This window comes from Rhinolophus ferrumequinum, chromosome 15 (genome assembly GCF_004115265.2).
Source record: "Rhinolophus ferrumequinum isolate MPI-CBG mRhiFer1 chromosome 15, mRhiFer1_v1.p, whole genome shotgun sequence".
Classification (NCBI taxonomy): Eukaryota; Metazoa; Chordata; class Mammalia; order Chiroptera; family Rhinolophidae; genus Rhinolophus; species Rhinolophus ferrumequinum.
Window position 1 is genome coordinate 44,415,717 of NC_046298.1, and position 21,859 is coordinate 44,437,575.

The 21,859-nt window shown below is 55.0% G+C and overlaps 1 protein-coding gene across 5 annotated transcripts; it reads left to right on the top strand.

Annotated features, from left to right (window-relative positions):
• Positions 1-608: 608 nt before the first annotated feature.
• PPFIA3 (PTPRF interacting protein alpha 3) lies at positions 609-21,859 on the top strand. Of its 5 annotated transcripts, XM_033128170.1 has the most exons (30): positions 609-916; positions 4,999-5,253; positions 5,511-5,612; positions 6,000-6,164; positions 6,529-6,603; positions 7,114-7,188; positions 7,508-7,729; positions 8,759-8,905; positions 8,998-9,132; positions 9,526-9,609; positions 9,762-9,893; positions 10,353-10,415; positions 10,574-10,653; positions 10,942-11,086; positions 11,645-11,832; positions 12,916-13,138; positions 13,768-13,931; positions 14,059-14,186; positions 14,936-15,029; positions 15,215-15,296; positions 15,996-16,196; positions 17,471-17,533; positions 17,694-17,720; positions 18,812-18,987; positions 19,408-19,505; positions 19,732-19,907; positions 20,022-20,090; positions 20,315-20,486; positions 20,921-20,992; positions 21,078-21,859. In XM_033128170.1, the coding sequence occupies exons 2-29, from the start codon at positions 5,014-5,016 to the stop codon at positions 20,977-20,979; spliced, it is 3,585 nt and encodes a 1,194-aa protein (XP_032984061.1). In that variant the 5' UTR covers positions 609-916; positions 4,999-5,013; the 3' UTR covers positions 20,980-20,992; positions 21,078-21,859. The 5 variants fall into 5 exon arrangements, with proteins under 5 accessions (XP_032984061.1, XP_032984059.1, XP_032984057.1 ...); XM_033128168.1 differs by lacking the exon at positions 609-916 and having other exon boundaries at positions 4,981-5,253; XM_033128166.1 differs by lacking the exons at positions 609-916; positions 20,315-20,486 and having other exon boundaries at positions 4,981-5,253.

A 21,859-nucleotide genomic window follows, 5' to 3' on the forward strand; every position in this document is an offset into this window, starting at 1 on the left:
CTGTGTGGGCGGGGCGGAGCGAACCATGAGCCTTGTCCGCCGGGGGAGCCTGGCAGGCTGTACTATCGTCTACGTGGGAGGCGGGGGTGGGGGTGCCGCGTGCAGTTCTCGAGGCCGGCGCAGGGTGTGCAGAATAAGGTGCACTCGTCGACCCGGCATTCACCTCACCTTGCAACCCAAGCGCGCGCCTCCGGGAGTCGCCCCACCTTAAAATACAACGTTTACTCCCACCTCGCCGCCCGCCCAGCCCTCCTGTCTCCGGCGACGCGAAGGCCGGCGCGCGCCACCGCCGGCATCCGGGGTCGCGACTCGCGTTCCACGCCGCGCGGCCCTAGCTCCAGGTGACATCATCCCCCTGCCGGGCTCCGCCTCCCGCCCCAGCCGCCTCACGCTGCTCGCCTATTGGCCGACACGTCTTAAGCCCCTCCTCCCGCTCTCCGCCCGCGCTACCCCTCCCGGCCCGTGCGGAGGCGGGGTTTACCGCCGGCCGGCACCGACGCTGCCTCCCATTGGCCACTAAGAGCCGTCTGTCAGTCTCCTTTTAAAGGGGCCACGACGGCCGGGGAGCTGTGGGGGGGAGGGAGGAGGAAATTTTTTTGGGGGGGAAGGTGGGATTTGGGGGCGCTGGTGGGCACCCCTGGATCTGGCGGCTGCGGCCTCGTGGGGGAAGGCTGAACGGTGACAGGGGTAGGGGGCTGTTTTAGGGGGTAGAGGGCTGTGAGACCGTGAAGGGGAGGGGGTCCCCAGCGCCCAAGCCGGAGCAAGAGACGCGGAGCCCGCGCGAGCGGCGGAGACAGGGCTCCGGAGCTACAGATCCGGGCCCCGGCCGCCGCCAGGGGCCCCGCCCGGTCCCCCCACCCCACCCCACGTCCCTCCTGCAGCCCAGCTCCGCCCGCAGCCGCCGCGGACCAGGCAGGTAAGAGCCCGGCCCGGCCTGCCTGGCAGCGCCCACCCCGGGGACCCCTCGCCGAGTTTTCCCCACATCTCCGAGATCCTAGGTTCCCTTCTTCATACCGGGGGACCTCAGAGCCCAGATTTCACAGCCCAACCCCAGAGAGTCAGGCGTGCCCATCCCGGCTCTCAGAGTCCCCAGCCGAACCCTAGAATCCCAGGCGTACTGCCTCCTTGCGCTTCTTCCAGGGCCCAGGAGCCTGGATTTCAATTCAACCCTGGGAACCCCTCTGGACCTAGATCCTCCTCCTCAGCCCAGTCCCGGGAGCTCCAGACACCCGCCGCGGCTGTGTCACACTCCCTCGGCGAGGGCTAGCCGTCCCCCGTCGCGTCCGCATAGTCCCCCATTCGCGCACCCCGTCTGCCCATCTTCAGCCCTCTGGCTTGAGCAGCCGGCCGCGTCCCTCAGTCCAGGCCGGCTCCGCGGCCGCCCTGGACACAGGCCGGCTCTGGAGCTGTCCATGGTCAGAGTACTCGGCAGCCTCGCTTCCCCCACCTCCTGCTGCCGCCACAGGAGAGGGGGCGCCGGCGGCGCGGGGATCCCCCCCGCAGCGCCTTTGACCCGGGGATACCCGGGCCCTCGCCGACCTGAGTGCCTGGGCCTCAGGGTCCCGCTGGCCAGGCTCTCAGCCTCCTCCTCAGCACCCCAGGTTTCCGGGACCCCAGCACCTTCCTGAGGAGTCAGGGCTTCTGAATGTTCCTGCCCCGTCCACCTTAGGGACCTTGGCATCAGGGTATCCAGATTCCCAGCCTTTGCCCCCTTTAGAGTTCAACAGCCCCTGTGCCCCTCAGACAAATATACCCAGCTTCCTAGGACCCCAGCATCTGCCCCGTTAGGGATTCAGGCGCCATGACTCTCTCCCTTTCAGGGACTCAGGATGCAATTCTTAATGCAATTCTTTGGCATCTGCCCGCCCTTCCCCCTGGAGACCTAAATACCTTGTCCCCAGTCCTGAATCCCCTCAGGCACCCAGGCGTTCAGATCTCAGCTTCTGTACTGGCCACCATCCTTTACCGAGGCCATATGCCCCAGCTCTCCTTCCCAACCCCCTGTCCTTTACCTCCACAAGGATTCAGGAGTCCAGGCCCCCAGTTCTGCCCTCCCCCCACCCACGTATCTAGTTCCTCAGCTCTTAATCTTAGGAACCCAGGTCGCCACGGCCTCACAATCCCTCCATCAACTTGACATTTCTGGTGGCCTTGACAAACCCGTTTCATCCCTATTTCATCTCAGCTGCTGGGCTCCCTGGGACTCTATTCTCTCCCCTCAGACCCGGCTTCTTGAGATCTTTCCAGCACCTCATTGCCTTCTGAGGCCCATATCGTGATGTCCCATCCTCTGAGTACACTCTCTCAGGCTTGAGCCAAACATACATGCCTTCCTCAAAATGTATTCTGTGACCTAGGCTCATTCGATGACCTAGAATCTACCCACTGTCTTCCACATTTCTGGTTAAACATTGTCCTTGCAATGCTCCACATTCTGGATTCTTTCTAGATCCTGAAACACTCTCAGTCAACATCTCGGTTCTGTCCTCACCCAAGGCATGTTTGAAGTTCTAGGTTAGATGGTAAATTCTAGGCATGTCTTTCCCCAAATGAATTCAAATATCTAGATAATCCCCCACCAAGCCAAATTCAAATCCTACCATCTTCTCAGATATGTTCCCAAGTTTTAGTACCAGTCCTTGTTTATTCTCTGCTAAATTTTCGTTTTAGGTGTGTTCTAGGTTCCAGCCACATCCTCGGCATTGTTCTAGACTCCATTCTCTTCCCAGAGGCATTCTAAGTTCTAGAATGTGTATCTTCCAAATATGTGCTGTAGTCTTTCTCCAAATTGTGCTATCAGTTCTAGAATACACTTTCCCACTTTAGGTTCCATTCCGTTCTACAGTCTTAAATCTAGAAGATTCCCATTGAAGTGCTCTACCTTACAACTCCCTTCCTCAGGTCTAGACCCTAGGCCCATCCATTCCCACTTTCTCTGCCCATCTTTTCCTTAGGGTGATGTTAGTTCAGAACTTGTCTCCTGGTGGACTGTGTGCTTCCTCCTCCATCTGCCATTTGAGCATTCTAAGCATGCTCTAAGCTCTCTGCTCTTCTGGAGTCTTCAGCCTAGAAATGTCCTCATTTCCAGAATACCCCACCTCGCTTTTGCCAGCTCAGTCCTTATAACAGTAAATTTTCAATTCCCAGCATGCATCTTTCTGCATCTTCCCCCAGGCATGTCTGAGTTCCAGGCAAACTCCTTGATACTTTCTAGGTTTTTCTTCGCCTCCAAGGCATGTTTTGAATTCTAGAGAACATCTTCTGCATTCTGAGTTCTAACATTATCTAGACACATGATTAAACCAAGGATGCAACCTTTGCTATATTCTGTGTTATATTTTCATCCGTAGTAGGTTCTGAGTTCTAGATTGTCTCCTGACTTGGCTCATTGAGCATTTCATTAGGTATGTTCTTAAATATAATTCTGGGGTCACCCAGATGCTCTTTAAGTTATTGATTGTTCTTGGCTGGTTCAATGTTCCAGACCTGGGTTCTAGAATATGCCCTATGTGCAGCTTTTACCCCAAGCACATTGTAAATGTGGAAGCGTATGTCCTTTTTCCACTCTGTACTGTGTCTACATGCCAGTGGCTTTCTAGATTTTTGCCCTGCCTTGTTGTGTTTTGTTTCCTTCTCAGTGAATTTGAAGTTCTAGAGCAGCCTCCCAAAAGAGCCTGTGTTGCATCTCCTGAGTAGGTTCTGGGTTTTAGATACAATGTTGTTGTGGGAACTACAGCTGGCCTGCTCTCTTCTAAACATTTTCCTGAATCTGGCCTCTGAGTGTTAGGATTCAGGTATCTAGATTCCCAAATGCACCTGTTCAAAGACCCAAGGGACACAGCTGCCTCCTCTCCCAGGTCCTGGGGCCCTCAGTCCCCTCCTCTCCTCACAGGAGTCCAAGGCTCCAGTCCCAGGCTCTGGACACAGTCCACACATTGGGTGGGGCTGGGAATTATCTACTCTCAGAACCGGTTATGCTGCTGCCAGAAGGGAGAGACGGAAAGGAGGGAACAGCGTGAAAGCCCCTCCTGCTTTCGGCTGGGCCAGCTGGACCTGTCTGACTTGATGTGTGCAAGGGAGCGGCTCAGGGCACCTCACTTCATCTCTGTCCACAGCTCGTGTATGCAGACTCCTGGGTCCTGGAGTCCTGGACTCCTGGGTTCTGGGACAGGAGAGGTCTGAAGTCTGGGATTTCTAGGTCTACAGTTAGAGGTTGAAAGCCCAGACTCATGTCCCCGGGGGAGGAGGGAGTGTGGTCTCGAGACTCCTGGGATTGGGAAGGAGGGGGCTGGAGGCTCAGACTCCTGAGTCTGGGAGAAGAAGGGGACTCCAGGACCTAGAATTCTGTGACCCGAGGAAGGAGGAACTGGATCCTCCTGGACACCTGGGTCATAGGAGATGGCTAAAATGCCCTGATCCGACCACGCTTCCCTCCACCCCCTGCAAGTGGAGTGGGTCTTTAGATTCTTCTGGAACTGAGGTCCAGATGAGAAATGGAAGGAGGGAGGAGTTGGGCTGGAGAGCAGGTAACCGCGTGCCAGTGACCTAATTCCGTAATCCCAGTCCTGTGTCCTCCTGTAGTCATGGTTCTCCGCTGGGGCTCAGTTTTCTCATTCATGCAGTGGGTTGATTCTCAGCAGGGCCAAAACAGGTAGAGACTAATTTTTCCACATTCACTCAGGCAATGCCTGGATCATCCGGTTTCGGTTTCTTGGACTAGGCTGGGCCTAGATTTGTTGCCAGTGCCTGATGGAGTCTGACCTCGGTTTCCCCAAATGCTCTCACACAGGTAGCCAGGCCTAGTTTCCTGAAAGCAAAGGGTTTCAGTTTATCCTGTGCCATGATCAGAATGGACAGGCCTTAGTTTCGTCTGCGCAATGCCAGGGTGGACCTGCTTCAGTTTCCTCTAAGTAATATCACAGTGGTCGTGCCGCATTTTCTCTGCCTGTCCCTTGACAAGGCCGGTCTCTGTTCCCTGCCCCTTCCCCGCACCTGCAGGCCAGCACCGCCGCCATGATGTGCGAGGTGATGCCCACCATCAGCGAGGATGGCCGGCGGGGCTCTGCGCTGGGCCCGGACGAAACGGGCGGCGAGCTGGAGCGCCTCATGGTCACGATGCTCACGGAGCGCGAGCGCCTGCTGGAGACGCTGCGCGAGGCGCAGGATGGGCTGGCTACAGCGCAGCTGCGGCTGCGCGAGCTGGGCCACGAGAAGGACTCGCTGCAGCGCCAGCTCAGCATCGCGCTGCCCCAGGTCTGGGCGGGGCCGGGGCCGGGGCGGGGCCTGCGGCAGGCGGGGTCTCGACAAGAAGGCCGTTCGGAGGGGCGGGACTTGGCGCGGAAGGGCGGAGTCGGGGAGGCTGGCTTTGCCGATGACGGGCGGGGTCTGAGCTGCTAGAGGGGGCGGGGTTTAGTCGAGAGGGCGGGGCCTTCAAACTCCCAGTCCTGGGCAGTGAGGGAGATAGGGGGAGGATTGATCTGATTGTCCCTATCCTGTTCACATCTGGACAGGAGTTTGCGGCTCTGACGAAGGAGCTGAATTTATGTCGGGAGCAGCTGCTGGAGCGGGAGGAAGAGATTGCAGAGCTGAAAGCGGAGAGGAACAACACGAGGGTGAGGGGTGTTGGGGTCGGGGCCTAAGTGGGGTGGGCGGGGCCTCAGGTGATGCAGCCTGATCCATCTTTTTTCCGCATCTCACCTTCTTGTCTTCTCCTCCTTGTCCCCACTTCTTGGTTGATCCCTTCTGGTCTCCTCCTTCCTTCATGTCCTCTTCCCTCTCTCCTCCATAACGGTCTCTTTTCCTATACCACTCTACTCCTTCCTTGACCCCACCGGTACCTCTGATATCCCTGTTTTCTTGACCTGTTTCGCTCTTTACCCCTTTGCTTGGCTCCCCCTCTTTCTCCATGTGTCCGCCCCTCCTGTCGGAACCACCTTTTTCTTCTACCCTGCTTCTCTTCCCTTGCCTCTTTTCTTTGGCCTGGTGCCCTATCTCTGTAGCTTCTCTTGGAACACCTGGAGTGTCTGGTGTCCAGGCACGAGAGGTCACTACGCATGACCGTGGTGAAACGCCAAGCCCAGTCCCCTGGCGGGGTCTCTTCCGAGGTGGAGGTGCTCAAGGCTCTAAAGTCCCTCTTCGAGCACCACAAGGCCCTGGATGAGAAGGTATGAGAATGGAAGAGCCTGGGTGAAGAATGGAAACCCGTGGGTTGTTGGTGCTGTCCTGAATTGGAGAGAGTCTGGCTGTGATTGGTTGGGGATGTCCTAAGTGGGAAGAATGTTGCCTGTGATTGACTGGGACAGGCTATGCAGACTGGGACTTTACTGGTTGATAATGGAAAAATTAACTAGGATGGGGGCTACAAGTGGGTGGGGCAGCTTTGGTAGCGGGTTGGGGCTGCACATCCATTATGGATAGAAGAATCCTAACGTTGCACTATCAGGCCCTTCCAAGAGTGTTCTGCATCATTGTCAGCTGTCCTAGATTGGATTTGATCTCCATCTCATTCCTGTTCTGCCCCATTCCCAGGTCCGGGAGCGGCTGCGGATGGCACTGGAGCGGGTGGCAGTGCTAGAGGAGGAGTTGGAGCTGAGCAACCAGGAGGTGGGACATGGCCAAGAAAGGGAGGGAGGGAGGGTCTAAGGAGTTCCCAATGAGGTGGAGCTGATTTGGGGTTCCAGAATCTGTTGGAGGCAGAACTAGAGCAAAAGGCCAATAGAGTTGGACTATGAAGAGAACCAGTGGGGTCCCTAAGGAGGAACTCACTGGGCAGGGCCAAGAGGAGAACTGCCCATTGAAAGTGAGTTTAAAGTGAGAACCATGGGCCGGGGATAACAGAAAGAACCCACTCCGAAGGAAATGGTTGGATGGGGAAAGTCAGGATAGAAGAGGACATCTCCACCAGGAGGCTAAGTGCAAGAGTAAGGCTGGGCACGCTTCCTGTTAGGCAGGTAAGGAGAGATATAAGGAGAGCACAGGGTCTAAGGGTAGACTGTAGGGTGGGGGTGGCCCCAGCAGGACTGGAAGTGTCTATGACCTCTCCTTAGAGAGCTGGTGCCAATGGGAAATAGAACTAATTTTCCTTTTGTCCTGATATCCCTTTTTCATTCCCAGACTCTGAGCCTTCGAGAGCAGCTGTCTAGACGCCGGTCAGGGCTGGAGGAGCCTGGCAAGGATGGGGACGGACAGGTAAGAAGTGAAAATCCTTTGTTCCCCTTGCTCTTCATTGATCCCCATCCTTGTGACCTCCACTCAGCCCTCTAACTTTGTGATGGTCATTTTAATTTTGATATTATCCTCACAGACCTTAGAATATCTGAACTCCTAAGACCTTACTGGCCTTTGACCTTTGATTCAGGTCCCTGATTAACTTCTGTGACCTCCATGACCCTTACTGATCTGTGATTCACTCTCCACCCCCATCAACTTTCTCCTTGCATTCCCTCTATACCTCTGTGTTTACCCCTTCTGTGTTCTGTCCCTTTCTTTCCCACTGTCTCCACTCCAGACCCTTGCCAATGGCCTGGGTCCTGGCGGGGATTCTAACCGGCGCACAGCGGAGCTGGAGGAGGCCCTGGAGCGGCAGCGTGCAGAGGTGTGCCAGCTGCGGGAGCGCCTGGCGGTGTTGTGCCGCCAGATGAGCCAGCTGGAGGAGGAGCTGGGCACCGCCCACCGGGAGCTGGGTAAGGCGGAGGAAGCTAACGCCAAGCTCCAGCGCGACCTCAAGGAGGTGAGGCCAGGGCCCCTAGTGGGCTGCTGTCGGTACCCCTCTGCCCCCATCCTCCCCTGCCCCTTTGGCCAAAGTCACAGAGCTCATGAATGGTGGAAGCTGCATTTAGTCCACAAACTATAGATTCTTCTCTCCTCTCTGAGCCTGTTTCCTCACCTGTAAAATGGGACTTGTGATCTTTGTCAGAGGGTGGCATGTGGCACATACATGATAGGCATTCATAAGTGATCATAGTTATGTTATCATTGAGAAATTCTCTTGTGCCTCTAAATTGAATTCCTTTGTCTGCATTTCAACCCATCCTGGTTTAGGCCCCTTGATCCTAACTCCCATGTCCCAGGGGCTGCTGGGAAATGTAGGGCATGGATTCTCAAAGGCCCTGGATGAGACAAAAGAGTGAGTACTGTAGTTCTCATCATTTAGTGAGCGCTAGGGCCTTCACCTCACATTTTAAGCCTGAATGGCTCTGGGGCCTGTTGGGAAATGTGCTCCACCACCGCAATAGCTCCCAAACAGGAATCCATCTCCCAGGAGACCCTGGAGCACCTTCTCTGGGGTTCTAAGCCTGTGCTACCCTGGGGGATCTTGGGAGATGTTGCCTTCCAGATGGAAGGGACCTTTGCTTCCCATGAGACCCTAGGACATTTGCTCTGTGATTCTAAGCCTCCGCCAGAAGTTGCTGAAAAATCTAAGGCCTGGATTTTTGAGGCAAGTGGTTCAAGAAAAGTGGAGACTTCCCATCCCACGAGCCTTAAGTCATCCATATGGGGTGAATCTAAGGCAGTACTAACCTAGAAGCTCATGAGAGGTGTAGTACACCATCTTAACTCTTAGGTGGCAGGGAACCTAACGTTGGTTGGCTATTGCTGGGAACTCTTGGCAGGTGTCGTTCCGCCATTCTGACGCCTGTATGGCAGGGGACTTCAATTCCCAGGATACCCTGGGGTGCCTGATTTGGGGTTCTAAGCCTAGGCTACCGCCAGGCCTTCTGGGAGCTGTAGTGCATGCCGCCCTTTGCCACCTCTGCAGGCCCTGGCGCAGCGGGAGGACATGGAAGAGCGGATTACGACACTGGAAAAGCGCTACTTGAGTGCACAGCGCGAGGCCACGTCTCTGCACGACGCCAACGACAAGCTGGAGAACGAGTTGGCCAGCAAGGAGTCTCTGTACCGGCAGGTGGGGGCACAGCTGTGGAGGGACGATGGGGGTTGAGGTCTTGGCTCCCGTGACCAAGCTACTTCCCTCCCCCCGTCTCTGTCCTCCCCTAGAGTGAAGAGAAGAGCCGTCAGCTGGCCGAGTGGCTGGACGACGCCAAGCAGAAGCTGCAGCAGACACTGCAAAAGGCAGAGACTTTGCCTGAGATAGAGGCGCAGCTGGCCCAGCGCGTGGCGGCGCTCAATAAGGTGAGGGATGCCTGGAGTCTCTGGGAGGGGGCGGAGCCTGGAGGAGGCGGGGCCTTGAAGCTGATCTGCAGTCTGGGTTTGGGGTAAAAAGGCGGGACCTGGAGTCTAGGGAAGGGATGGGAGTTGGAATGGGGGCCGAATCTGGAGGTTGGGCATGGGTACGTTTTCTAGTTTGGACTGAAAGGATGCGTGGCCTGAAATATGAACTGACAAAGGGACAGCACCAGTAGACGGGGGCAGGGCCTGAGTCACAAGTGCAGGGTATGGAGTCCTGTGGGGAAGGAGCCTGGAGCTCTGGGGTCAGGCCTAGCACCCAGTCTTGGAGGAGGTGGGATTGGAGTCTGACTGGAACCTAGTGGGGCAAAGTCGGATATCGTGGGTTCCATTTCTTAGGCTGAGGAACGTCATGGGAATTTTGAGGAGCGGCTTCGACAGTTGGAGGCCCAGCTGGAGGAGAAGAACCAGGAGCTGCAGCGGGTGAGGGGACGGAAAACAGCAATGAGGGCGGGGCTTTGAGACTGTGGGAGGAACTTAGATGAGGGGCTGGGCTGGGGGTGGGAGCTTAGAGCAAGGGCGGCGGTCTGGGTCAGGTGGGCTTCAGTACCCCTGACCCCCTGTCCTTTGGGCAGGCCCGGCAGCGGGAAAAAATGAACGATGACCACAATAAGCGGCTGTCTGAGACAGTGGACAAACTGCTGAGCGAGTCCAATGAACGGTTACAGCTTCATCTCAAGGAGCGCATGGGGGCGCTAGAGGAGAAGGTGCGCCCCAACCCAGGACTCCGATTGATATCCCGGGATCTTGAACTACCTCTTGTCCGAATCCCGGGGCCCCAGATCTTTTCCCCAGATCCATTATCTGAGATCTCCCCAAACCTGGGTATCCTGAATTCAACAGACTTCTCTGCTCTATTGCAGGGACCACTCTTTCACCTAATCTAAATACCCCAAGAACTGAATTCTGGGGCACTCATACCCTGAGCTCTTGGCTTTTCTCCAAGCCTCTAACCCGATGGATCCTCAAACTGAATCCTCTGATTATACAGGATGCAGAATTCTGGGGCTCCCAGGGACTTCCCTTCCCCACTGCATCTTTGGCCCCACAACCCTCATGACCTCCAGCTCACCCTTCAAGCCCTCCTCATTCCCCCTGGGATCTCAGGCCCCCAGAGTATGTCCAGTTCAGGCTTCCCCCCCTCACTGCACCCCTGTTCCCCACAGAACTCACTGAGTGAGGAAATTGCTAACATGAAGAAGCTTCAGGACGAGCTGCTCCTCAACAAAGTAGGGAGGGGCCTGGAGGGAAGAGTGTGGAAGGGAGGGGCCTTGAGGGGAGGACCAGGGAAATGGAGCAGGCATTGCTGGGGTTGGAATCAGCCTGGCTGGAAGGGGCTGTTCCTTTGGGCACATTCTGACCTGACACCTCCAATACCCTCCCACAGGAGCAGCTCTTGGCGGAGATGGAGCGAATGCAGATGGAGATCGACCAGCTGCGGGGGAGGCCACCATCCTCCTACTCCAGGTGGCAATAACTTTCCTGCCCCACCTTTGCTCATGGACCTCCTTGGCCAAGCTCATCCTTTCTGATCCTCTGGTCTCCCTCACCCCCAATCTCTGTCTCCCTGAGACTTGCCCTGATTCCTCTTATTTTTGATCCCTGACTTCACGACCTGACCCCAGATCCTTTTTCCTGACCTTTGACTTTAGATCCCTCTCCTAATCTCCTGACCCCAGGCCCTTCCCCATGACCCCTTACCTCTGTTTCCTTTTCCTGACCCTTGGTCTCTGACAACCCTCTCCATGCCCACAGGTCTCTCCCTGGCAGTGCCCTGGAGCTCCGTTACTCCCAGGCACCTACATTACCTTCTGGCGCCCACCTGGATCCCTATGGGGCTGGCAGTGGCCGGGCAGGCAAAAGGAGCCGCTGGTCAGGGGTTAAGGATGAGCCCTCCAAGGTCAGCAGCCACTTCTGGGGCCTGGACTGGGCAGGGATTGGGAGGGCAACAGTGGGAAATGGGATCTAATATGCAGGGTTCTGGAAGGGGGCTGGGTTGAGAAGAAGGGTCTCCTGGACCCATGCTATCTTGTCTCCTTCTCCCACGACTCCATCATCCCCACTGCCTGGATGTCTCTTCATGTGAAAATCCTGCTGCCTGGTGAGAACCTTAGAGGAATGATCGGGTGGGGAGAAGGATGGGGTCTCGTGGATGGCGGGCGGGGTGTGGAATTCTAACACAGGTGAAGTGAGGAAAGGAAGTGGACCAGGTAAAAGGAAACAGTGAAATCAGGGGAGGCGGTGGGGTCATGGGTAGGGGTGTGGTCAAGAAAATGGACCCATCAAGAGAGAAAACAGAGGGAAGAAAGTGGAGGCTGGATTCCATGGTTAGGGCACTCAGTGTCAGGGGCCATAGGCAGGGTCATGGAGGGTGGGCAAGGTCAACAGAGTTGAAGGAAGACCGAGGGCCTACCTCGGCTCCTGCCCACTGTGTCCCTCTGTCTCCACACAGAGACAGGAGTGGGAGCGATCTGCCCCTGCGGGGTCCATGCCACCCCCATTTCCTGGGGAACTGGATGGTTCAGATGAGGAGGAGACAGAGGGGATGTTTGGGGCTGAGCTGCTCTCCCCCAGTGGGCAGGCCGACGTGCAGACACTGGCCATCATGCTTCAGGAGCAGCTGGAAGCCATCAACAAGGAGATCAAGTGAGCGCTGTCCCAGTCCTGCTCCGCGCCCCGCCTGAGCAGATCCCACAGCTCTGAAGCCTGATCTGAAGGCCAGAGCCCATCTCCACTCCCACCATCCTCAAGGAATTCTCCCAACCCAACACTGGGCAGGGATTGGAGGGATACTGGATACTCCCTCCAATATGCAGGAATCCCCCAGGATACACCCAGAAGTCTCCTATGTGATATATATATATATGATATATGTGATATATATATATCCCCCAGTCAGTACTTAGAATTTCCCAATATAGCAAAGACTGTACCCCCAAATACAAAAATTCTCAACCCAGTACATCAAGAATCCTCCAGTACACCATTGATTTCATGACTTCATACAGCCAGTACCCAGAGAGTCCCAGTATCCCAAGAATTTCAACACAACACAAGCTCCTCATCCCAAAACAACAAGAATCTTACCCTAACACATCAAGAACCGCAACTCTCTATACGAAGAATTTCTACCTAATATAACAGGAATCCTCAGTTTATAAGAATCCCCCATCACATAAATTCCACCCTGATTGCCCAGCAACTGCCCTATTTAGCAATTCTCTAATCACACTCTCCAAGGGCCCCAGCAAATACACCAACATGACCACTACCTTCCACTCAAACTTGTTCTGACTTGAGGCATCAACTCTCATGTATCAAATGACTCCAAGATTTTTCCAAATCCTAGGTTGACCTCAGAATCCCTGATCTCATCTTGATCTTCTTACAACATTGCTTCTTGCCATCCTCCTTGGAATTTGACCTCTTGCCCATAGTGATCCCTTTATGATTTTCCAGAACCACTTGGTTATCATCAGGGTCACCCTGATACCAACCCTGATCATCCTCCCTAAATCCCTCCATGAACTCCCGAGCCTATCATGACCCCTTGACTCCCCTTGAACCTGTGAAGCCGTCGTGAATCCACCAAGGCCCTCTAACCTCATCATGCCTTCCCCAGAATTCTTTTTTGCCTCACCAAGCTTTCTGGCCCATTGGGATCTCCAGACTCCCGCTCCCATTGTCTGCATCAGTCATCTCACCCAATCTTCCCCTTTCCCTTCTCAGGCTAATCCAAGAGGAGAAGGAGACCACAGAACAAAGGGCAGAAGAGCTGGAGAGCCGGGTGTCTGGCTCTGGCTTGGACTCGCTGGGCCGCTACCGCAGTAGCTGCTCACTACCCCCCTCCCTCACCACTTCTACCCTAGCCAGCCCATCCCCTCCCAGCTCCGGCCACTCAACACCCCGTCTGGCACCTCCTAGTCCTGCCCGTGAGGGCACCGACAAAGCTGTGAGTGTTCTGAAGTGGGATGGGTATGATGTCAGAAATGGCTCCCCAACAAACAGCAACAATAACCTCTCACACCAGTGGTTTTCAAAACCAACCTTACCTTTCCCTAAAAGTTCCAATTCAAAGGGCAAACTGGGTTCTTGAACCCTAACTTGTACTTTAGTTGTATCTGGTTAATTTTTACCTATTTTATGCATTAAGTTTTTGTATAGGATTCTTTTTTTTTTTTTAATGTTTCTGTGACTAAACATACATTTGAGAACTACCATTAGATCCTCAGAATTGACCTTTGAGGAAGGCATAAGAGATATTAGCCCTATTTTATTGCCCTAAGCCCAAGTTACCCTGCTTCCAGAACCTGTAACCTATTAACTTCCCTTGAGGCTGTGCAAATCCCACTCCTGACACCATAAGTTAAGATACCATAAATATGGGCTTGTCAAGCTCCAGTGGGACTGCATGGGGGCTTTGTTTCTGCAGCTCACCCCCACTTGATCTAGGCTATCTTCAGAAATGGTGCCCCAAACCAGGTGCATCTTGGACACCCACTAGTAGATATCCCAACTAATGAAGAGCCCCCAACATGACTCCTCCAACTCAATCCAGCCTCTCTACCTCTCTGTCCCCAGAATCATGTCCCCAAGGAGGAATCTGGGGCTCCACGAGGGGAGGGGCCGGCCATCCCAGGAGACACTCCACCTCCCACTCCCCGCTCTGCCCGACTTGAGAGAATGACCCAAGCCTTGGCACTGCAGGCAGGATCCCTGGAAGATGGGGGCCCCCCACGGGGAAGGTCAGAAGAGACAAAGGATGGGATAGGGATGGGCTTGCTTGGGAGGGTGAAATGGGCATGGACAAGGAGTTGGGATGAAGGGGGCATCCCAGATGGGGTCTGCTCTCACTCTGTCCTGCTCACTCAGTGAGGGTACCCCAGATTCCCTGCACAAAGCCCCCAAGAAGAAGAGCATCAAGTCATCCATAGGCCGTCTCTTTGGCAAGAAGGAGAAGGGGCGAATGGGACCACCAGGCCGGGACAGCTCTTCTCTGGGTGAGTACCCTGATTCTAACCCTTCCTTCCTCCCTTCCTCCCTCCGTTCCTTCCTTCCTTCCTTCCTTCCTTCCTTCCTTCCTTTCTTCCTGTCTTCCTTTTTTCTTCTTTACATATTCACTTGACATTCATTCATGTCTTCATTCATTTGGTAATTCATTTAGAATGTGAAAGAGATAGGACTTGGCAGAGGAAATGGGGAGGAGGAGGAACAAGGAAAGGGCCCTCTGAGGTCTGTCTGAGTGACTGGTGGGATAAATCAATTTCTTATTTCATTTACTTTTTTTTTTTTAACAGAGAAAGAGAGAGGCACATCTGGTGTGCTGGAGACTGCTTGTACTGGTTTCATGAGAGCTAATAGTTAAATTTTCAGGAATTTTGTGAACTGCTTGACATCACATTGAAAGCTTGAAATTCACATGGTGGGATTATTTATACCATGGAAATTGGCAAATGCTACAAATCAGAGAATCTCCTCTCTCCCCAGGGAGCCAGTTAAACATTTACCAGCACACCACTGCCACCTTGACAAGGCCAGCCCAGTGAATCCTCCATTTTAGGGGTGTCTCCAATTTACTGTATGGGAGGTGACATTGGCCCTTGTCTGGCTTTATCACTTCCTCTCTGTTGCCTCATTTATTACTCCCTAGGGGCCTCTGCTTTCCTAGCATCTTTCTCACGACCCCCAGCATGAAAGATTCTGCCTCCCCCTTGATATTCTCCCAATTTTTGCCCCTCCCCGCCTTTAGCTGGAACACCCTCAGATGAGATGTTGGCCACTGACCCTCTGGGGCTAGCAAAGCTGACAGGCCCAGGAGACAAGGACCGAAGGAACAAGAGGAAGTGAGTGTGGGGATGGGGAGAGGGGGGAGGACTTACAGAGGTTCACATGCATTTTTTTTAACCTTCTGCCACATTTTCTACATTCATAAAAAGTGCTGTGGGAGGGGCTTGTAGTGAAGGGGGCCATCCAGTAGGGCTGGGTGTCTCTACCCCTGAGAGCTCCTGCCCTGGCTCCTTCTCCCCAGGCATGAACTTCTGGAAGAGGCCTGCCGCCAGGGCCTGCCCTTTGCTGCCTGGGATGGCCCCACCGTGGTCTCCTGGCTGGAGGTACTGGGGCCCAGCAATGCTCTGACTCTTGATCCCCAACCCCTGTCACAGTCCACTATTAAGGCTGCCTGGGTCTACCCAGCACCATCCTCCTAACCCAGATGTGAGGGTGTGTGGGGGGTGAGGCCCTGAGAAGGGTAAGGCTTCCTGTTGATCTTCCTGCTCTTTCTCCTTCTCCCCCTGGCCATACCCTCCGGTTCTGGTCTCCTGTTGTCTCTCTGTGTCTCCCCATCTCTCTCTCTGGGGTTCTCTGTCTCTATTTTTATGCCTCTTTCCCCATCTCCATGTTTTTGTCATTGCCCATATTTCTTTGCATGTCTCTGGGTCTTCCCATATCTCTCTCCCAATATCTTTTGCTCCTTCTCTCCCCATGTCTGTCTCTCATCTCTGCGTGTCTCTCCTCATCTATCTCTCTCCCTACCCCTCTCTTTCCCTTTTGACTCTGGCATTACCCTTCTCCAACTCTCTTCGTCTCCCTACATTCCCTATGACTCTCATAACTCTTTGACTTGCCCTATCTGTTTCTGCTTACTGTGAACTTTCCATGTCTCTTTCTCCCCCCTTGCCTTTCCCCATCTCTCTGTCTTTGTCTCTCTCTTTCTTTCTGTCTCTCTCCATCTCTCTGGTTTCTCCTCTGATATTGTCTCTGTCTCTCCTCTGCCTCTGGCTGTCTCTCTCCCGCTCCCTTCCCTGGTCCAGCTGTGGGTAGGCATGCCTGCGTGGTATGTGGCCGCCTGCCGGGCCAATGTCAAGAGTGGTGCCATCATGGCCAACTTGTCGGACACAGAGATCCAGCGCGAGATCGGTATTAGCAACCCGCTGCACCGGCTCAAGCTGCGCCTTGCCATCCAGGAGATGGTCTCACTCACCTCCCCCTCAGCTCCAGCCTCTTCCCGCACGGTGAGTGTCCAGCGGCCAATCTCAGCCCTGGCTGCCTCAAGGCCCCACCTCTTATCCTCAGACTAACCAATCCTAGCCTGCTTACTGCAGCTAAGTCCCATAAACTTACTCCCCATAAGTCAACTGGATTATCTGGGGGGTCTCTCCTCAGGTCTCCCTGCTCCCCTGTACCCCGATTCCTCAATCTGTCTTACACATTGCAGCCAGATGGACTGTACCAGGAGAAAAAGCCAAATTCGTATGGTTCCCTTCAAGTCCCTTGATGAGGAGCCCACACCTTCCTCCTTTCCCGACTGGGCTCCTTAGCACCTGCTGCTCCCTTTACTTGGATCACCCCTCCCCGTTTTCCCCAAGACTGGCTCCTTCCCATCCTTGAGGTCTCAGCTCAAATGTCACCACCTCCAAGAGGCCTCCCTAACTCAACAGCTAAACTAGTCACCCATCCATCACCCCAGTACATTAATACCTAATTTTCCCTGTAGCATTTACTGCTTTCTAATATTTTATCCTTCCCTTCCATACAGAAGATTACATGTACCACGCTTAATTCAGCAATTATTAACTCTTTGCCATACTTGCTGTTTATGTGTGGGATTTTTTGTGCCTGAAGCACCTCAATATAATTTGTGGACATCATAATAAATTAGTCCAAAAAATTACTTCAGCAAGCATCCCCTAAAAATAAGAACGTAGCGAGCACACCCTTATCATACCTAAGAGATTAACATTATTGTTAATTTCATCTACTATTCAGTTTATACTCAAATTTCCCTTTGCGTATCCCAGATCCTACAACTGTGCCTCGTACTCAGGAGATGCTACATAAATGCTCGAATCAATGTATGATTCCTAACTTGTGGGATTGCTGGAAGCAGGTGCTTAATAAATGTGAATACACGTCCCCCTCCCCTCAAACATTTGCCCCGTTGCTGTATCTGCCACCTCACTCTGAATCCTCACTCGGTAAGTCTGTGTGAGATCCGAGAGGTGACATCATTGACACAAGGCCACACGGCAAAATGCCCAGAAGGGCCTCAATTCAAACCTGAATTTGTTCAACTCCCAAAGCCCATGTTCTGGTATACAGCAGGTGTTCAATAATGATCATTCCTTTTCTCTGTCACTGCCTGGCCCAAGCAGTGACGGGTCTTTCTGAGCCAGAAAGCAGTATGTGTATAAATGGACATGGCCTGGGCCTCTAGGAGCATGACCCTCTAGCCCTCCCCTATCCAGAAGCCCTCTATCACCCTCCATAATACCCCCGGGTCCTTCAGTCCACAGGAAACGTGTGGATGACACATGAAGAGATGGAGTCCCTTACGGCCACGACTAAGCCCGTGAGTGCCCCCTGCTGGCGGTCTTGGGGGTGGTACTAACTCTCCCTGCGGTGGGCCGTGGGGCGAGTCTGGCTGTCTGTCTGTCTGTTCGTCCCTCCAGCCGTCCTCTGCCTGCCCCATAACCCACCCCTTCTCTCCCCTCTTCCCACTAACGGGTCAGGAGACCAAGGAGATCAGCTGGGAGCAGGTAGGGGGCGCGGGGCGGGACGTGGGCGCATGAACAGGCTATGCACGCTGCATGGACGCCCTTCCTTCTCCGAGCCCCGCCCCTACCCTCGCTGGAGCATTCCATCATTATCGCGGGGGCGGGGGGAGGGCGCTGCGCGGAGCTCGGCTCTGGACTGTCTCACTGTGGTTTGGTGGGGTCGGTGTAGACGCCGGGTGGTTCCATTGTTAGCGTGGTGCATGGGCCATCCCATTATCGTGGGTTGCTGGGACTCCAGGAGCTGTTCGGTTGCTATAACTAAAGGGAGACGCTGAGGACTGGTTTCCGTCTGATTCAGGGGGAAGTGGCGCTGTTCCAGTATATTGGGCAAAGGAGAAAACATTTGGGGAGGGGGGCAGCACATCAGGATGAGAAGTCAGGAAGGAGGAGCTACATACACTGTTCTCAGGAAGGGGAGGCGTGAACTCACCTGAGGTGGAAAAACTGTGGGATGGGGTCTTTGTTTCTAAGCAGGGGGAGGTATGGATTGTTTCCTTATGTTAAAGGCAGTGAAGGACTTTGGGCTGATCCAGAATATTGTCCTGGACCACATACAACATTAGACTAGTATTTTCCAGACAGTGCAGGAGTGAGGGATGGATCCATTAACCTTTGTTGTGAGGAGAGCGAGGTTGGAAGAATCCATTGTCCTCACTTGTGAGAGTAGTGATGTTGGACTGATCTGTTCTGAGTGGGGACAATGCTAGATGAGAGCTTCTCAAACGTTAATGTACAGTTCAAGTCACCCCGGGGAGCTTATGAAAATGCAGATTCTGACTCAGCAGCCTGGGGTGGGGTCTGAGATTCTGCAATTCCAGCAGATTCCCAGGTGATGGTGATGCTGTGGGCCCCGGAATCACACTTTGAGTAGATAAGGGTCTATTGTTTCATTATGAAGGAGTAGGAAACAAGTTTGCATTAGTCCACTGTCCTGAGCAGAGATTGGCTATGGTCTGGGCCAGGGGATGGAAAAAGAACAAACTTGGGTTGGGTGGGTTGGACTGTTCCCTTTCATACATACATGGGAAGGGGTCAGAGGGCCTGACCCTTCCCCCACCTGCCCATGGCCCCAGATCCTGGCATATGGCGACATGAACCACGAGTGGGTGGGAAACGACTGGCTGCCCAGCCTGGGGCTCCCCCAATACCGCAGTTACTTCATGGAGTCGCTGGTGGATGCCCGCATGTTAGATCATCTTAACAAGAAGGAGCTCCGGGGCCAACTCAAGATGGTGGACAGCTTCCACAGGTGGGGGCTGCCTGGCCAATGGGACAGTCCCACTCCTAGAGAGTCTTTGGCCAATGGGACTGGTAACGGGAATTCCTTGGACCCTCTTTAGCCCTTTAGCTTGATTCTCAGGAAATCTTGACTCCTGTGCCCCTTCCAGCAATTAGATGGTCCACTAGGAAAAGTCCAAATCCTGAGACAGCTTGGCTAGTTGACTCCACACCCTTTCCAGGTTAACCAATAGGAACTGCCTGTTGATCTACCCCAACTCCGGGGAAGGTCAGCAATCACTAGAACTGACCCAGTGGAACAACTCTCTGACCTCTCCCAGAAGAGCACAGTCAATGGGGAGGGCCTGGTAGGAATGGGGAGGGCCCGATAGGAGCAGCAGTCACGCGGTTGTGAAGGCTCACCTGTGACTCCACTTCCCCTGCTGCTCAGGGTGAGTCTGCATTATGGGATCATGTGCCTGAAAAGGCTCAACTATGACCGGAAAGACTTGGAGCGGAGGCGGGAAGAAAGTCAGACCCAGATCCGCGGTGAGTGAAGAGCCTAAGAGTCCCGCTGGGAGCCAAATGGAGGGGTCTGGAGCAGGGCTGGAGAAGGGGTGATTAGGAGAGGGGAGGGAAGTCCAGGGAAGAAGAGCGCTATCATAAACGATGGGGTGGAGCCAGCATAGGGGGCGTAGCCAGGAAAGAGGAAAAGGGGGTGGAAGTATGGGCTAAACTGGACAGGCCTGCAGCTAAGGCGCCCTTCTGTCTCCAGACGTGATGGTGTGGTCCAATGAGCGGGTCATGGGCTGGGTGTCTGGGCTGGGCCTGAAGGAATTCGCCACAAACCTCACGGAAAGCGGGGTGCACGGGGCACTGCTGGCCCTGGACGAGACCTTTGATTACTCCGACCTGGCCTTGCTCCTGCAGATCCCCACGCAGAATGCACAGGTAAGTTGCCGCTCGGCCCGGGGGTAGGGGTGGTGGGGGGGGTGGTGTGGGATACTGGGCATCCCCACCTCGCAGACTGCACACTGCAACCCCTCTCCCACCTCTCCTCCCCAGGCCCGGCAGCTCCTGGAAAAGGAATTTAGTAACCTCATCTCCTTGGGCACAGACAGGCGGCTGGACGAGGTGGGCGCAGCAGCAGCTCTGGAGGCTCGGCTCCTCGCTGTACCCCAAGTGTCGGAGCTGAAGGGGTGGAGCTTGAGTTTGCCGCGAGTCGTGGTTGGAGGCGGGGCCAGGATGGGGGCGGGATTAAAGGAGAGACGAGATACGGGGAGGGGTGGAGTCAAAGGAAGGGGCGGAACCAGAACAGGACCCTAGTCCCTCACTGGCTGCCCGGCCCATGTACCTAGGACAGCGCCAAGTCCTTCAGCCGCTCCCCATCCTGGCGGAAGATGTTCCGAGAGAAGGACCTCCGAGGCGTAACCCCCGACTCAGCTGAGATGTTGCCCCCCAACTTTCGTTCGGCCGCAGCAGGGGCCCTGGGCTCGCCGGGGCTCCCTCTTCGCAAGCTGCAGCCGGAAGGTGGGCGGCTCCCCAAAGCGGCAGCCCTTCCTCCTTTCCCCTTCCTTGGGGTGGGAAAAGGATCAACTAAACATTCCAAAAGCCTCCCTCTCCGGGTTTTGAAATGGCCTAATCCTTTCTCCCCAACCCATGATAAACGGGCTGCTCCCATATGCCAACTCTCTCCTTCAGGTGTGGAATGGATTAAGCCCGTACCCCCTTTCCAGGGTGGGAAATGAACTCGCCCAGTGTCACTTAGGCACCTTGGATGAATCCAAGGCTGCGGGTAAGGGAGGGAAAAAACGGCATGGAGTCATGCTGTTGTTGTCATCTCGGAAAGGGAAATCCAAGGAAGGACGCTAGGAGTTGAGGATCAAAGAAACCCTGGAGGGGACTGGGCGCGCGCGCGTGGGCGCGCGCGCTCCCGGCTAAACAGCTGCTTGCTTTCCCTCCAGGCCAGACTTCTGGGAGTTCCCGGGCAGACGGCGTTTCGGTCCGGACCTATTCGTGCTAGTGCAGGCCTCCAGGTGAGGGCTGTACTGGGAGATCTTGGGGGTTGCGGGCGGCACAATGGATCTTCACTGCTCCACGTACTACCCCGCGTCAATGCAGGTGACCTCATTCGGATGGAAGAATCTTCCAGAGGCTGGGCTGTTCCCCCTCCTGCCCAGAGTGTGGTCTCGCCGGGGAGAGCGGGCGGGGGAGCTCGCGCCATGGACTGGACCATCTGTACAGACTAGCGGGGAGTGCGCGTTCCCGCCTCACAAATGGACTGGGCCTGGACCAAACCACATGAACTGGACCGAGAGGGGGAAAGAAGAGGGCAGGATGAAATCCTGCCCCAAACTTCCGCCTTCCTTGTCTCTACTTTGTAATTTATTGATCAATTTCCGATGAGAGATGGGTGCCCATTCCCCCGCGGGAAGGGGGCGGGGCTTCCCTCCAGGGCCGCATGCGAGGGGAGGCTGCCCTCTCCCCTTTCTCCTCCCCAGTCGCGGGGTCCAAGTCTTCCTTCTTCGTCCAAAAGGAGGGGGGGGACTCGCTGCTACAAGCCTCGCCCCCTGTGCCACTCAGTCCCGCCCCGCCGCGTCCGGACGCGGGTGCTGGGGGTCAGCTGTGGGCGGGGTCCCCTCTCCCTCCCCAGTGTCTCGTGTCCCCAGGGCCCCTCCGCCCCCCGTGCTGTGGCCGTGTCCGTGCCCCGGGGGTAGGGGGCGCAGAGATGCTCTCCCTGTGGCTCCGGGGTTTGCATGGGAGAATCCTCTTTCCACGATGCCACTGGGCGACGTGGCGTGAGGGGAGGGAGGACGGTGGGGGAACCTTTTCCCCCGTCTCGGTCAGCCTCCCTGCCCCAGGCGTCACTCAGTGATCACGGGTAAAGAGAACTGTTTCAAAAA